General features: G+C 40.6%; 1 protein-coding gene across 8 annotated transcripts in view; it reads right to left on the bottom strand.

Moving 5' to 3' along the window:
- Positions 1 to 13,053, bottom strand: part of GRIK4 (glutamate ionotropic receptor kainate type subunit 4) — a 685,181-nt gene that overhangs the window by 279,334 nt on the left and 392,794 nt on the right. For all 8 annotated transcript variants that reach the window (XM_074215289.1, XM_074215290.1, XM_074215285.1 and 5 more), the window contains 2 exons: positions 11,787 to 11,951; positions 3,172 to 3,269 (listed from right to left, as the gene is read on the bottom strand). In XM_074215289.1, coding sequence (XP_074071390.1) covers positions 3,172 to 3,269; positions 11,787 to 11,951 — 263 coding nt within the window. The remainder of the gene's footprint in view (positions 1 to 3,171; positions 3,270 to 11,786; positions 11,952 to 13,053) is intronic.

The raw sequence follows: 13,053 nt of genomic DNA, 5'->3' as shown, positions 1-13,053 counted from the left end.
TAGAAAGGAGAGAAATTATAAAAGAAGGGGGAAAGCTATAAAGGGGTAAGAGAGAGAAGGGAAGAGAAACCTTGGCAATCTCCCTTAGAAAAGACCATTTTCATTGTTGAACAAACAAGACTGCTGCAGATTTTGAGCTGGCATCTTCCTTGAAGCAAAAAAAAAAAGATTTAAATGAGAAATCAGAAAGAATTTCCTTATGATGAAACTTACTTAGATACTGGAACTAAATGACCATTGAAGAAAAATTCCTTTGTAATAGGTAACTTAGAAGGTCCAGGGGTCCTTTATCCTGCACAAAGGCAAGTCAAGACTAAGGAGACAGTATTTGAAGAACCACACTGGATAAGGGATTGACTAATTTCATTACCTTATTTTTCAATTTTTGTGACACTAGGCAAATCACTTAACCTTAATGGGCCTCAGTTTCCTCTTTTGGAAAATGAAAGGATTAAACCAGTTGCTCTCTATGACCCCCCTTCTGGTTCTAAATCCATCTATTTGTATTTTTTTCAAATTTTGGAGAAATTCACTCAGAGGTGAGAAAGATCTTTGGAAAGCTAGAGAGAGGCAAAGAGGCTTATATGACTGGCTCTTCTTGGGGAGGGTCTTTGATGCTGTCAGACTGGGAGACACTAATGAACCTATGGTTAAGAATCCTAATAATATGCTCATTTGCAGTTAATAAATCAGAGTGTGGACAGAAGAAGTGCTACATTCTAGGGAACAGGAGAATAAATATTCAGCCAAGACACTAAGTGCTGATGGCATCCCATTGTTGTTCTAAGAGCAGGGAAGACCTGCAGGGGTTTGGGGGGAGCTGGAATGAGAATTGAGGGGCAATGGAGCATGTGGTGGGGAGGGCTAGGGCTGGGGGATCATCCTGAGTTCTTTACCCAGTTGCCTGGCCTTCTCTGGACATGCAAGGGTTGCTCTGGGATGAAGCACCAAGGGTCTGAAAAACAAAGAGATGGTTCTGTCTTCATCAAGGCTCTGGAAGTTTGGTAGCTCCTGATCTTTCTTTTAAAAATGGGGGGGGATCTTCCATTTTTCATCACCTATGTCTTCCATTACATCCTTCTTGCACTCCCAGAGAGCATCCTTTATAGGAGTAAGTCCCTTCCTCCTCCATTGTTGTTGCTATTTGTCTTTCATTTTTGAAAAAGACCATGACATCAGGGAGGTGATGCCATGACATGCAAATAAACTGAATTTAAGTGAGGCAAAGTTGTACAAAGTCACTCTCTCCTCAGCAACCATCTGAGTTCAGTGGCCAGAAATGGATAAAGATGACTGGAGATGTTCTTGGATGTAGTGGGAGACCTAAAATGATTTTTCTAAGAAAGAAAAGTTCAGCAAAACTAACTAATATATTGAAAAATCTGGCGTCATTTGCAGAGTTCTACACACAAGATCTTCCACCTCTATTGAGGAGAGGGGAGAAGATAGTTGGAGAGGTAGAAAGAGAAAGTGACTTGTCCTGTCTCTTCTTTATCTCTAGACCTTTCAATTCCAAAGTCCTAGAACTACAGAATGAATCGTGGCTGAAGGAGTCCATTGTCCTCAGACCAGAGCAGGTGTCCCTTCTACAATATCCTGATAGGTCTACAACCAACCCTGGCTTGAACACTGATAAACACCAGGAACTCCCTGAATTCTCAAAGTGGTCCCTTCCACTAGTTAGATGTGCCCCCTTTCATCAGGTCTAAATTAGCTTCTCTGCTACTTCTTCCAGTTAAACCTATTTCTGTCTTCTGGGGTCAGATGCTGTACAACCTAATTCTTCTTCCTTGTGATAAATACTTAAAGATAGGAAGTATAATAAGCTTACTATTAATTCCTTCCCCCAATCCCAAGGGCCTAATTTTTAGTCCTCCACCTACTCCTCATGCTCATCCTACTCTAGATGTTTTATAGCATATCAAAGTCCCTCCCATATGTACTACCCAGATCTGAACTCAATGCTCCAGATGAGGCCTGACCAGAGAAGAGGGACTATGGACCTTTTTTGCTTAACACTTATGTTAATGCAGTCCCAAATTGTGTCAACTTCTTTGGTTACCATGTCATACCCTTGATTCATTAGGAGTTTATAGTCTGCTAAAAGCTTTGGGTCTTTTTCACCAAGTTAGTCTCCTTTGACCCATCTATAAACAGCCCTTTCAAAACAGAAGGGATCTAGAGAACAGAAAGAAGTATATATCCTGCTAATCTAAGATGCTATCATCCCACTTAATTCAACACTAGGCAAGCCCTTCCAAGTGCCTATTTGAATTGACTGATTGATTGATTGGCCAAAGGGATGAGAGACAGTCCAGTAGTGGATTAGATAAAAGGTTGGAAAATGAGACCCTTGAAGAAGCAAAACTGTTTCACCTGGAGAGAAGGAGGGTGAAAGTTGATTGACGTAGGATGGGTTATTGGTCAAAAGGTGTTATGAGAGAATTACCCTTATCCATCTGCTAGTGGAAACTGTTTTGGTTTTGTTCTTATATTGGTAAAGTACATTTCTATTGTGAATTTGTAGTGATAAAAAGAAAGAATTATCCATTCTCTGGACCAGGATAGAGAATGGGGATGAGGGACAATAATGAAAAAGTGTGACTGCTCCCATTTCCCAGGACAGGTTTAATGTAACTGGGGCTTATAGGCATGAAAATTCTGAAAAGAGAGAGTCCTGATTTCCCTTCCTAACTCTTTAACTTCCTAGCTTTTCAACTTCACTGATGGTTTCCTTCCAGAGATTTTTCTCTCCCACATAATAAATAACTGGTTTTAGTTTCCCCATCCCCCACCCTGCCCTCCAAGGAAAGAATCAGAATAAATGAACCTATATAAAACAGGAGGAATTCAAATTAGACTTAAGGAATGACTTTTGTCCTGTTAAGTAGTCATTCACAGAGAGAAAAAAGGACATTTCTCATTCTAGACCTCTTTCACAGCATCCTATGTGTGGGAGGAACGATCCTTCCCAGAGACAGAGGGAGAGAATCCAGAAAGTGTGCCTGTGAGTCCTCACTAGAGGCATTTTTGATTCCATGACCACTTCCTTCCTACACATTTCAGAGATTCACAACTGAAGACTAGTTCATCTCTCATAGTTGATCATATCCCCCCAGCATCAGCATCTACCCTATTTCCCTCTTCCCTTTTCCCATACCCAGCACTTACCTCCTTCTCCCCACAGATGTTGCTGATGATGGAGCTGGAGGCAGGACTAGAAGAAGGTCCCAAGACAGCGACTACTCCCTTTGGGAGTATCTGGCACACTGTACCAGGCGGCCCGAAGGAGTTCCAGAACAGGAAAGGAAACACATGTTACCCAATGGGTCTGGCAACATTCCTAGCCCCTCCATCCCAGGCCCTGGGGCCTTGAATCAGTCAGAGCTGAAAGGGACCCCAGAGCCACCTGGTGACAAGACTACTCCAGCCCCTTCAATCTATCCACGAGGAAACTGAGGCTCAAATTTGTTCGAGGGATTTGCCAAAGGTCACACAGCTGACCTTGCCTCTGCAAACCTGCTCAATCCAGTCTGCATCTCTGACTCCTTTCCTCACTTTCCTCATTTTATCTCCAACCTCTCCAGAGAAGACACCACTGCTTTCCCTGAACTACTCTGTTCCAGGACAAGTTTATTGAAGTTTATGGAAGATATTAAATGAGGAAATGACCCAGGTTATGGAAACATACTGCCACAGACAAAGGGCCATAAATTGCATGTACTGTCATAGGACAGAGGGCTAATGGGGAGGACACGTGTAGGTCCTGGTTGGTTTAATTCTAGTAACACTTCCAGAACGGGAGCCTGGGGATGCATCTGTCCCTAGCGACTATCGGTTAAATGACAAAACTTAGTCACCTGAAGGAAGTACTCCTTTTGTTCCTATGTACTCCTCTCTCTCAGCCCCCCTCAGAGTCCATAAAAAGTATGTTATATAAAAGGATGTCAGTGGCAGGAGAACAGAGGTTTGGGGATTAGATATAAAGAGAAAAGAGACATTAGAGAAAAAGCAAGAGATAGTGATAGAAAGAAGAGAGGCGTGTGGAAGCAGATAGAGAAGAGGAAAAAATTGGAGATAGGCAGAGAGGGAGAGAACAGAGACAGAGCTAACAGGATAGGCACATGCAGACAGAAAGGCAGAGAATAAAAGGGAAAAAATGAAACAGAGACAGGGGATAGACAAAGATACAGGCACAAGCAGACAGAGAAAAAGAGAGATAATTAAGGCAGAGGAAAGAACCAGACTTAGAGACAAAGAGGCAAGTCAAGAGAGACAAAAAAAGAGAGCTATTTAGCCTGAGAGGAAAAATTAGGTAGAACTTAAAAGTGGGAAAATAAAAAGGATGAAAGAGAAGATGTGAGAAAAGATCAGAGACTGCATAACATAAAAAAGGAAAAAGTGTGTTTGTCCTTTATCTCTTATTTTTCTCTCCATTTCTTTCTGTTTATATCTCTGTACATCTGCATATGAAGAAATAAACTAGAGCCAAGGGCATCCCTATTCAGAACTAAGAGGAATGGCACACAGTTACTCAGCACCCTAAATTACAAGTTTTACTCTAATTGTTTCCATCACTTTTACTACATTGTCTATCATATAAAGTCATTTTCCAATTTCAGAATAGTGGGTCAGAAAGCAAAGATGTGCTGATAAAAATCTGTACATGCTCACTTTTAAGTTAAATCTGCATCATTAATATTTTCTCCATCACTTACTTAAGTCTAGGCTAGAGGTGTCAACTTGGCCTTGGGGGCTCTCAGCAATGTTCCGAAGTGCAGAAGGAGCCAGATTAAAATGTAATTGGGAAATATTTAACAAACTAAAAAATACAATAAATCACAGAAAGCATTAGATTTTTTAAGTCAATACATGGCCTGCATTTGGATTAGATACAATTGGTCTAGGCAATCAACAAGACAGTAAGTCAAGTCCTGATTTGTAACATTTGATGATTTCTAAGGTGTAAATGCTCACACTGAAAATCTGATAATAGGTTCTCCTGAATCAGCTAGAGGTGACTTCTGAATAGGCTTGGCAAACACCACTTGACAATCAGGTGCAAGACCAGGGCTGGAACCTACTTTTCTACTCCTAAGTCTTCACCATGGCACCATATGACCATGAACTGGCTTAGGTGCCTCTCAGGAAAAATAGATTTCTCAGAAGTTTCTAGGTACTGGGGAGAACCTTTGTGAAAGCATGGAGCCTCAAGTAATTCCTAGTGGTCTCATTTGGTTTGAATACATGCCATCCACAGCTATCCCATGGAGGTCACTGACAAAAGGGAAGGATCCATATATACCAAAATATAGCTAGCAGCCCCTTTTGTGGTAGAAAAGAACTAAAAGCAAAACAAAATGTCCACTGACTAGAGAAAAACTAAAGAAATTATGGAACATTAATGTTATATTACTGAAACATGAATGTGAAATTGCAAAGGGGTGTGGAAAGACTTTTATGAACTAGGAAAACCAAATATGCAAAGACTGAATGTAAATGGAAAGAACAGCAACCACAAGACAATCAAAAGTGAATATTGTGAAATTATACAAAGTAAGCTTTCACAAAAAGAGAAATATGAGAAGAAACTTCCTATTTTCCTCTGCAGAGCTGAGGCTCCACAGATATGGATGGAATATTAAATATAAAGTCAGTGTTTTTTGAGGTTTTGTTTGGTTTTTGTTGCTTTTCTCTTTTTTAAAAATTCTTATGAGGGATACTTCTCTGGGAGGGATTAAGGGAGAAATATAGGGGAAGTCTAGGTGATATAAAATACATATAAATAAAAATCAATTTTTAAAAGAGAATATAATCTGAAAGTGTCAGGAGGTTTCTAGGAATCTGAGAATTCCCTACTCTTGAAGGCTACTCTGGCATAGAGAGAAACTGCACTTGAGACTAGCCACAATTTGCCAGTGGCTTAATCCTATACCTCTTAAAAGCTTCTGGAGACTGACTGGCCAGGCCAACAGCTCCAGCTGTAACTCTCGGAAAGGCCAGTGGTTTCTCTAACAGAGGCAGAAGGTTTCTCTAACAGAGGCAGAGAAAAGTATGACTAGTGAGGTTAGAGACAGAGAAAGGTTGCTTTATAAGAAATCAGAGAAGTGAGAAAACTGAGCAGAGTAGAATCATCATGGTAATGATCAATGGTATTGGTATGGAATATGTGGAGTGGGAAGTTACTAGGACATCTAAAGGAATGAATGAATGAATGTGAAAACATTGATTAGGCACTTACCTAATAATAGGTGCCAAACACTGCACTGCGTTAGGTGAAAGACCTTGATGAAGAGATTTTGCTCACCCAGAATCCCTATCTCTTGTAGTGTCAACTATACCCTTGATTTGAGGTTGAGATGTAATATGAATAGTAGCAACTTTAGGACTATGGGAGAAAGGTCAGAGAAGGGAAAAGGGAGGAGAGGGTCAGGACCTAAAGTGTAAGCCCTTCTTGATTTATTCCTTCCCTCAGCCTTAGCAGGAATCTTACTTCAAGACAAACCTGAGGCTGAGTAGGATCCTGGGAATTATACTGGATGGACCACATGTCCATAGTCTTAGTAGAGAATGCAGGGACTGTAAATATACACTGTTGTTTATACTGACACACATGGGTATTGTGTCATGATTTTACTTAACCTTATTTTTTTCCTTTGTTACTGGTGAAGGAATATATATATGGAGTCAATGTTGAGGTAGCATGTGGATGAATGCCATTTTTTATAAAAAGGGAAAAACAAATATATATATGTATATATCACATGTATAGTATACAGTAAATATGTTTATGCATTTATATGTGTGTGTGTGCATAAAAAGGAGACAAATCAAACTAAGAATCAGGAAATCTGAATTCTAATGTTGGATCTTCCACCAGATGTCACCTTGACAAGTCACTTAATTCTGGGTTTGTCTTCCTCTAGTATTAAAGGATGAAATTAGATCCAGAGATCTTTAAGGTTTGTTCTAGCTCTCACATTCTGCAGCTGTATGAAGGTCTAGAGGTAGTGGGAAGACCTGTAGATATGTGAGGATTAACAATAGCTCCCATTATGAGAATTAATCTTTGACCAAAGAAAGAGTTTAGTAGAAAGAACTCGAAGTTAGAAGGAAATAATTAAACTCCTGCCTGTCTATGTGACCTTTATAAAAGTCACTCCACTTGTATGGGGTCCAATTCCTCATCTATTACATGGAGTAAATGATCCTTGCCTAACCTTTCTCTTGTGAGAACTTAGCAAAAGAATGCTTAGGAAGAAGGGCCAAAGTTCATTTGGAGTATATGGCTGATGAGAAGTTAGGCCCTGCCATAGATGTAAGTCCTGAGAAATGCCTTCCATACCCTGAATACGCCAAAGAGAATCCATTACTGTCCTGAATTTGGGAGCAGATCATTTCTCCACTGTAGGATGCTATGGTAATTCAGCATTAATTCTCAATTGTCTGTTAAGACACTTAATGGATTGATCCTACTAATGTTATAGCCTCTTCCCCATGAATCCCTAGGTCCACATTTTCTAAGCCCTAGTCTTTAGGCAGACTACCCCCTCCCCCCATTTTGCAAGCCTTTTATCAAGTGTCTTTACTTCTTAAAACATATAAGCTTTAAAAACTGGCTCCTTATCTTCCTCTTCTTTTCCATCTTGTTCCTCCCACTCCTTTTCTCTAGCTCCTGGCTTCCACTCCCCTGAGAAGTCCCAGTGCTAAAGCTTTAGCAGGGAGGGGAAGGCGGTTTGAGGGGAAAAAAAAGACTCACATTTTTATTAGTGTTTAGTATGATTTGGGTTGGGGAAACCCTGTCTATCTTTCTGAAGGTTGTATAAATGTGAGTTACAATATATTCGAAGGGGGGCAGTTAGGTGGTGCAGTGGATAGAGCACCGACCCTAAAGTCAGGAGTTCCTGAGTTCAAATCTGGCCTCAGACACTTAATAATTTGTGTTACCTTGGGCAAGTCACCTAACCCTGTTGTCTTAAATTGAAAAAAAAAAAAAGAATATATTCAAAGGGTGTCCCAAAATTCTCAGTGCTGTTTTAAGCTGCTGTCTAGGCATTTTGGTGTTTCTGCATGCTGAAGACTTTAGGATTATTGGGATTATTTCTACCTCTGCTCTTCCTCTTTTTTTGTTCTGAGAATTACAAACTTTCTATTCCTCCCAACCCAGGATAAACCCCAAATTCCTTAACCTGGAATTTAAGACTCTCTATCTACAATTGGATACTAACCTACTTCTTTAAGAACAAAGAACAAACATCATCATTGTCAACCTGATCTTCTATTACTCCCCTATTCCAAACTTCCAATTTTAGTAAGTGAGTCTGATCCCCTGCTCTGGACCTTAGTTCATTTCATACCACCCATCTAGATGGCTATTCCTTTTTTTTTTGTTTTGTCTAAATACTATTTGTTCTTATAATCCAGCTCAAACTCCTTCATGAAACCTTCCCAAAGACTCCTCCCCATCCCCAGTTTTCTACCAACCCATTTCCCTCCCAATTCCTATAAACTGCATACCATCTCTCGCGTTAAGATGTAAGATCTTTGAAGGAAAGGTCTATATTTTACATTCCTTTGTGACCTCACAACTTAGAACAGAATTTAGTACATAGGGAGTATTTAAAAATGGTCACTGATTGACAGATTGGGTAAATTGAAGCATGGGGTAGCTGGCTCTCTCTAAGGAGATCATCTAAATACTATTGGCATGACTGGGAGAATTCTTTTTCCCAAAGTGAATTCCCTTGTCTTTCAGGAGCAGATACAAGGTTTGATTAAGTTGTTCAGGGTCTCAGAGTTCCTTGCACTTTTCAGAGTTCATCATGGCCCCAAGTCAGAGCATTGTCAAAGTTGGAAACCCCCTCTCCAGGCCCTCCCAGTCTTCTTCCTTATCAGCTCTCAGAGGTGACAAAAGGGATGGGAAATCTTTGCTCTCCAGTATTCTCCAGCAGGGTTATTGACTTCTTGGGATAGCAGGGCAGCTAGGGTAGACCCATAGTCCTTGTCTATACACAGAGCTTACACTAGCAACATCCATAGCCATCCCCCACCAGACATCTGAATTTTACAAGACAGAGACATCAGGAGAGGCATGGAGAGTGAGGTTGAGGTTAGAAGCAAAAACAAAGAGAAAGAGAGGGGAGAGAAAGCCTAAGATAGCATAGCACATACTAATAACAACAGTAGCCTTTAATATAGAGCTTTAAGATTTGCAGAGTACTTTGCTTGTTACCACATTTAATCCTCACATCAACCGGTAAGCTCAAAAGCTATTAATTATCAATTTTACAACTGAGCAAACTAAGGCAGAGAAAGGTTAGGTGACTTGTACAAGGTTGAAGAATTAGTAAATAATAAGTCAGGATTAGAACTCAAGTCCACGTTCTATCGGCGGCACAGAAAATAGGTCCCTGAAGTCGTACTCAGGAAGATGTGGATTTGAATCCTTCCTCAGACACTTACTATTCTGTGACCCTGAGAAAGTCACCTAACCTCTCTCATGCTCTAAATCTTCATCAAGGTTTGGGCTCAAGGACCTCTAAGATCCTTTACAGCTCTAAATTCGAAGACCTATGAAAAGGGGAGGGGGAAAGAGACAGAAACAAATGAGAAAAGGGAAGATAGAAAAATATGGCAGGAAAGGGCTTTCTGGAACAGCATGTACTTTCATTTAGAAGTGTGTAAAGTGCGCAGGGGTGTGAAAAATTAAAGCAACAAAAGAGAAGCCAGAGAGTTGTTCTCATTTCTCCTCACCTTCCTCTTCATTCACCCATCACCATCCCAAGTATCAGATCCAACAAGTCTAGACCAGCAGAATAGCAGATATCTGGTCCAGGGAAGCTAGTCCCTTGATCTCCACACCACTGGCCTCTATGCCAGCAATTCTCGCTTTGTGGAAGAAGATGGTAGTGAGGGAGCAGAAAGGGCCCACAGAAAAATATGGACTGGTACATTTTTAAAACTACCTGCATGAATGCTTTAAACCCAGGAGACCCAACTCTGGCTTAGAATGAAAGACCATTAGGATAAAAAGATGTTGGCATCTTTCTTTCCAACAAGCACTAATGATGTAGCAAGCCCTCATTGAAATGTAAGAGCTGAATCAAGGGGCCAGAAGCATCTTCCTTACTTGGGATCACTTTGCCAATCTGAAAAAAGGGGCATTAAAAAGATTGCCCAGAAGCTTTAAAATGTGGGATAAAGATAGTAGTTCCTTTTATACTCTCGATTCATCTGGCTTAATATTTTAGATGTATTGACTTTACAAAGTGTAGTAGCTAGATCCACCATATGCGCAGCCCCAGCTGCTCTAGGGAAAGGAAATTTACATCTGCTAATGACCACCAAGCCATGATGGGTGAATTTGTTTGCTCAGCCCAGCACGGAGGAACTGGGAAGTGATGGGAAGAGGGAATGAGAAGATGGATTCAAAGCAGGGGTTATCCAAGGTGACAGAAACTTGATTTCTATTTAAATCCCCAATGCTAATGACACCACACCCATAGCTTTCAAACAAGACTGACATTTCTGACCTCATTTGAAATATGTTCATTTATGTCGATTGGCTTAATAAAGTGCCTGGCAAATAATAAAATTTGCTATTAATAAAAGTTCTAAAAAATAAAACATTATAATAAATAATTATTGCTAATTGATTAATTGATACCAAGGAAGGTCATATGATCAATTGGAAAGAATTCTGGGTTTAGAGTCAGAGGTCTGAGGTTGAAGTCCCAGCTCTGACACTTACCACCTGTGTAACCTCAAGCAAATGTCCTCACTTTTCTGATCATCAGTTTCCTCATCTTTAAATAAGGATTTGGATTAAGTCAGTGTGTCAAACTCAAACAGAAACATACTTACAAGTTGCATATTTACTTTGAAAACCAAAAATTAACATTATCTATGTTATGTCTTTACTTATTTTTGTTAAACATTTCCCAATTACATTTCAATAGGCTTCACTAGGGAGCAAATATTCAGCAGACTCTGAACTAGATAAGGTCCTTTACAGCTTTAAATCTATGATCCTATACCCATTATTTTATGGGTTATGCTGTGGATGAATGAAAACATGAAGGGCCATTTGCTTGGAATATGTATCACATGATGCTAAGCATGTGAAATAAAGAAACATTTTTTCATCCATAAGACTTGCCAAAGGCTAGGATGGGTGGCGGAGGAAGGAGGTGTAATCTCCTTCCTTGTAAGGCTTGTCACGTAGGAGGGACCCTCATCTGACTGGGCTGATGGAGGCTGGTCTTGTACATCGGTTTATAACAATGCCTCCTTTTTGTTCCAAATCAGAAGCTGTTTATTTCCAGTGATGGACTGACCAGGAAATAAGAGGAGGTGATATCTTGTCATGTTGCCTCATAGCAACATTGCAAAAGGCAAGGAAGCAGCATCATTTTATAAGCCTCCCTTCCCTAAGACATACCCTGCCCCTAAAAAAAAATCAAATATCCAGTGAAAGCAAGGACCTCATGCCTATATCTTTGGCACTCTTCCATGGGCCTCTGTAGATACCTATGTACATGCAAAGGGACAGAGATAAGTGAGTGAATGAATGAATGAAGGACATGTAGTCTTCTCTAGATCTTAATTTGCTACAGTACTAGTAACAAATCAGAAACTACATTTATAACTCCAGGGAGCTCTCAGGTTCCAGTACTCACTACTGAGGGGACATTTGAATCTACCTTGCTCCACCCCAGTTTGTATACAGACCACCCCAATGTTACCCCACCAGGGAGGAAGGGCAACCCCTGGCATACTGTACGTACTGGTTTCTGCTGTCTCGTACTCGCTATCCCTCAGCAGCTCGAAGATGTCCACCTCCACCTTGGCCTTTCCTACCCTCTCAGGAGCCCGGTTGATGCGGTTCTTGGCCAGAGTGATGGACAGCCTCTCACCTCGATTGCACTCCATCGGGTCGTCCAGGATTGCAGCTATTGGGAAGCAACCACAGGAGAGAATAGACTTAGGCTTCCTGGAGATCACCAACCTGAAACTCCTTGTTTTAGAGAGGAAAGTGATAGGTTCTGCTTTGGGGATTTGATTCCAAACACAATGCTCTGTCCACTATGCTATGTTATCTCTGCAGGGAGGAAGCAAACTATTCTTTTGTTGCTGGTCCTTCTTCCTCCTACCTTCTTCAAAACTGCTTCAAGACTAAAGTCATCTGAGAGTCATGGTACAATCCTAATAACAAAAATGGTCAACCTAATCTGATATGTACATTCTTCTGGGTCCTTGTCCCCTAGCAAATGGGAAACTCCTCCATGGAAGAGAATCTATTTTCTACATTCTCATTACCAAAATCATCATCACAATCTTTAGAAAGGTTATAGGTTATTGTCAGCACCCACAAGGGGATAAAACAAAAAGAGCCATCCAGATCAAGCTCTTACCTGGCATTCTCTCAGACATATCCACCAATATGAGCCCCTATGTACAGAACACATAGGCATCAGATTCTATGCCTTAAACTATTTCATTAACGAATGATGGTACATTTATATCACAAAGGTCTTGGGGCAAAAGAAGATGAGGGTCAAGGATGGTTGTCTAAGGGGAGCAGAACTGTAGGAATGAAATATTAGGGACTTTGACTGAGGGGGGAAAGCCCCCAGCTTTCCTAGAATCATTAAATTCTGAAGTTGAGAAGGGCCATCAGATGTCATCTCAGTCAGCCTTACCTGAACAAGGACCCCCTCTATAGTGTCCCTAATAAGTGGTTACCCAGTTTTCAGTTTTGAAGATTATTTCATTTGGGGTCAGGATGACCCCACAATCCTGCTTTCAGGCACATAAAAGCCTTGTATCCTTGGACAAGACTCAGTTTCCTCATCTGTAAAAAGACTAAATAATAACACCTACTTCCCAGGATTGTTGTGAACATCAAAGAAGAAAAAGCTGTGAAGGGCTTTGCAAACCTTAGAGGTCTATATAAATACTAGCTATATCACTATTGTTGTCATCATTGTTATGCCAGCTCATTCCACAGCTCTAATTGTCAGGAAGCTTTTTCCCTTAACACCAAACCTAAAT

This window comes from Macrotis lagotis, chromosome 1, assembly GCF_037893015.1.
Source record: "Macrotis lagotis isolate mMagLag1 chromosome 1, bilby.v1.9.chrom.fasta, whole genome shotgun sequence".
NCBI classification, from domain to species: domain Eukaryota; kingdom Metazoa; phylum Chordata; class Mammalia; order Peramelemorphia; family Peramelidae; genus Macrotis; species Macrotis lagotis.
The sequence above is the reverse complement of the archived record's forward strand: the minus strand, read 5'-3'. Positions and strand labels throughout refer to the sequence as shown.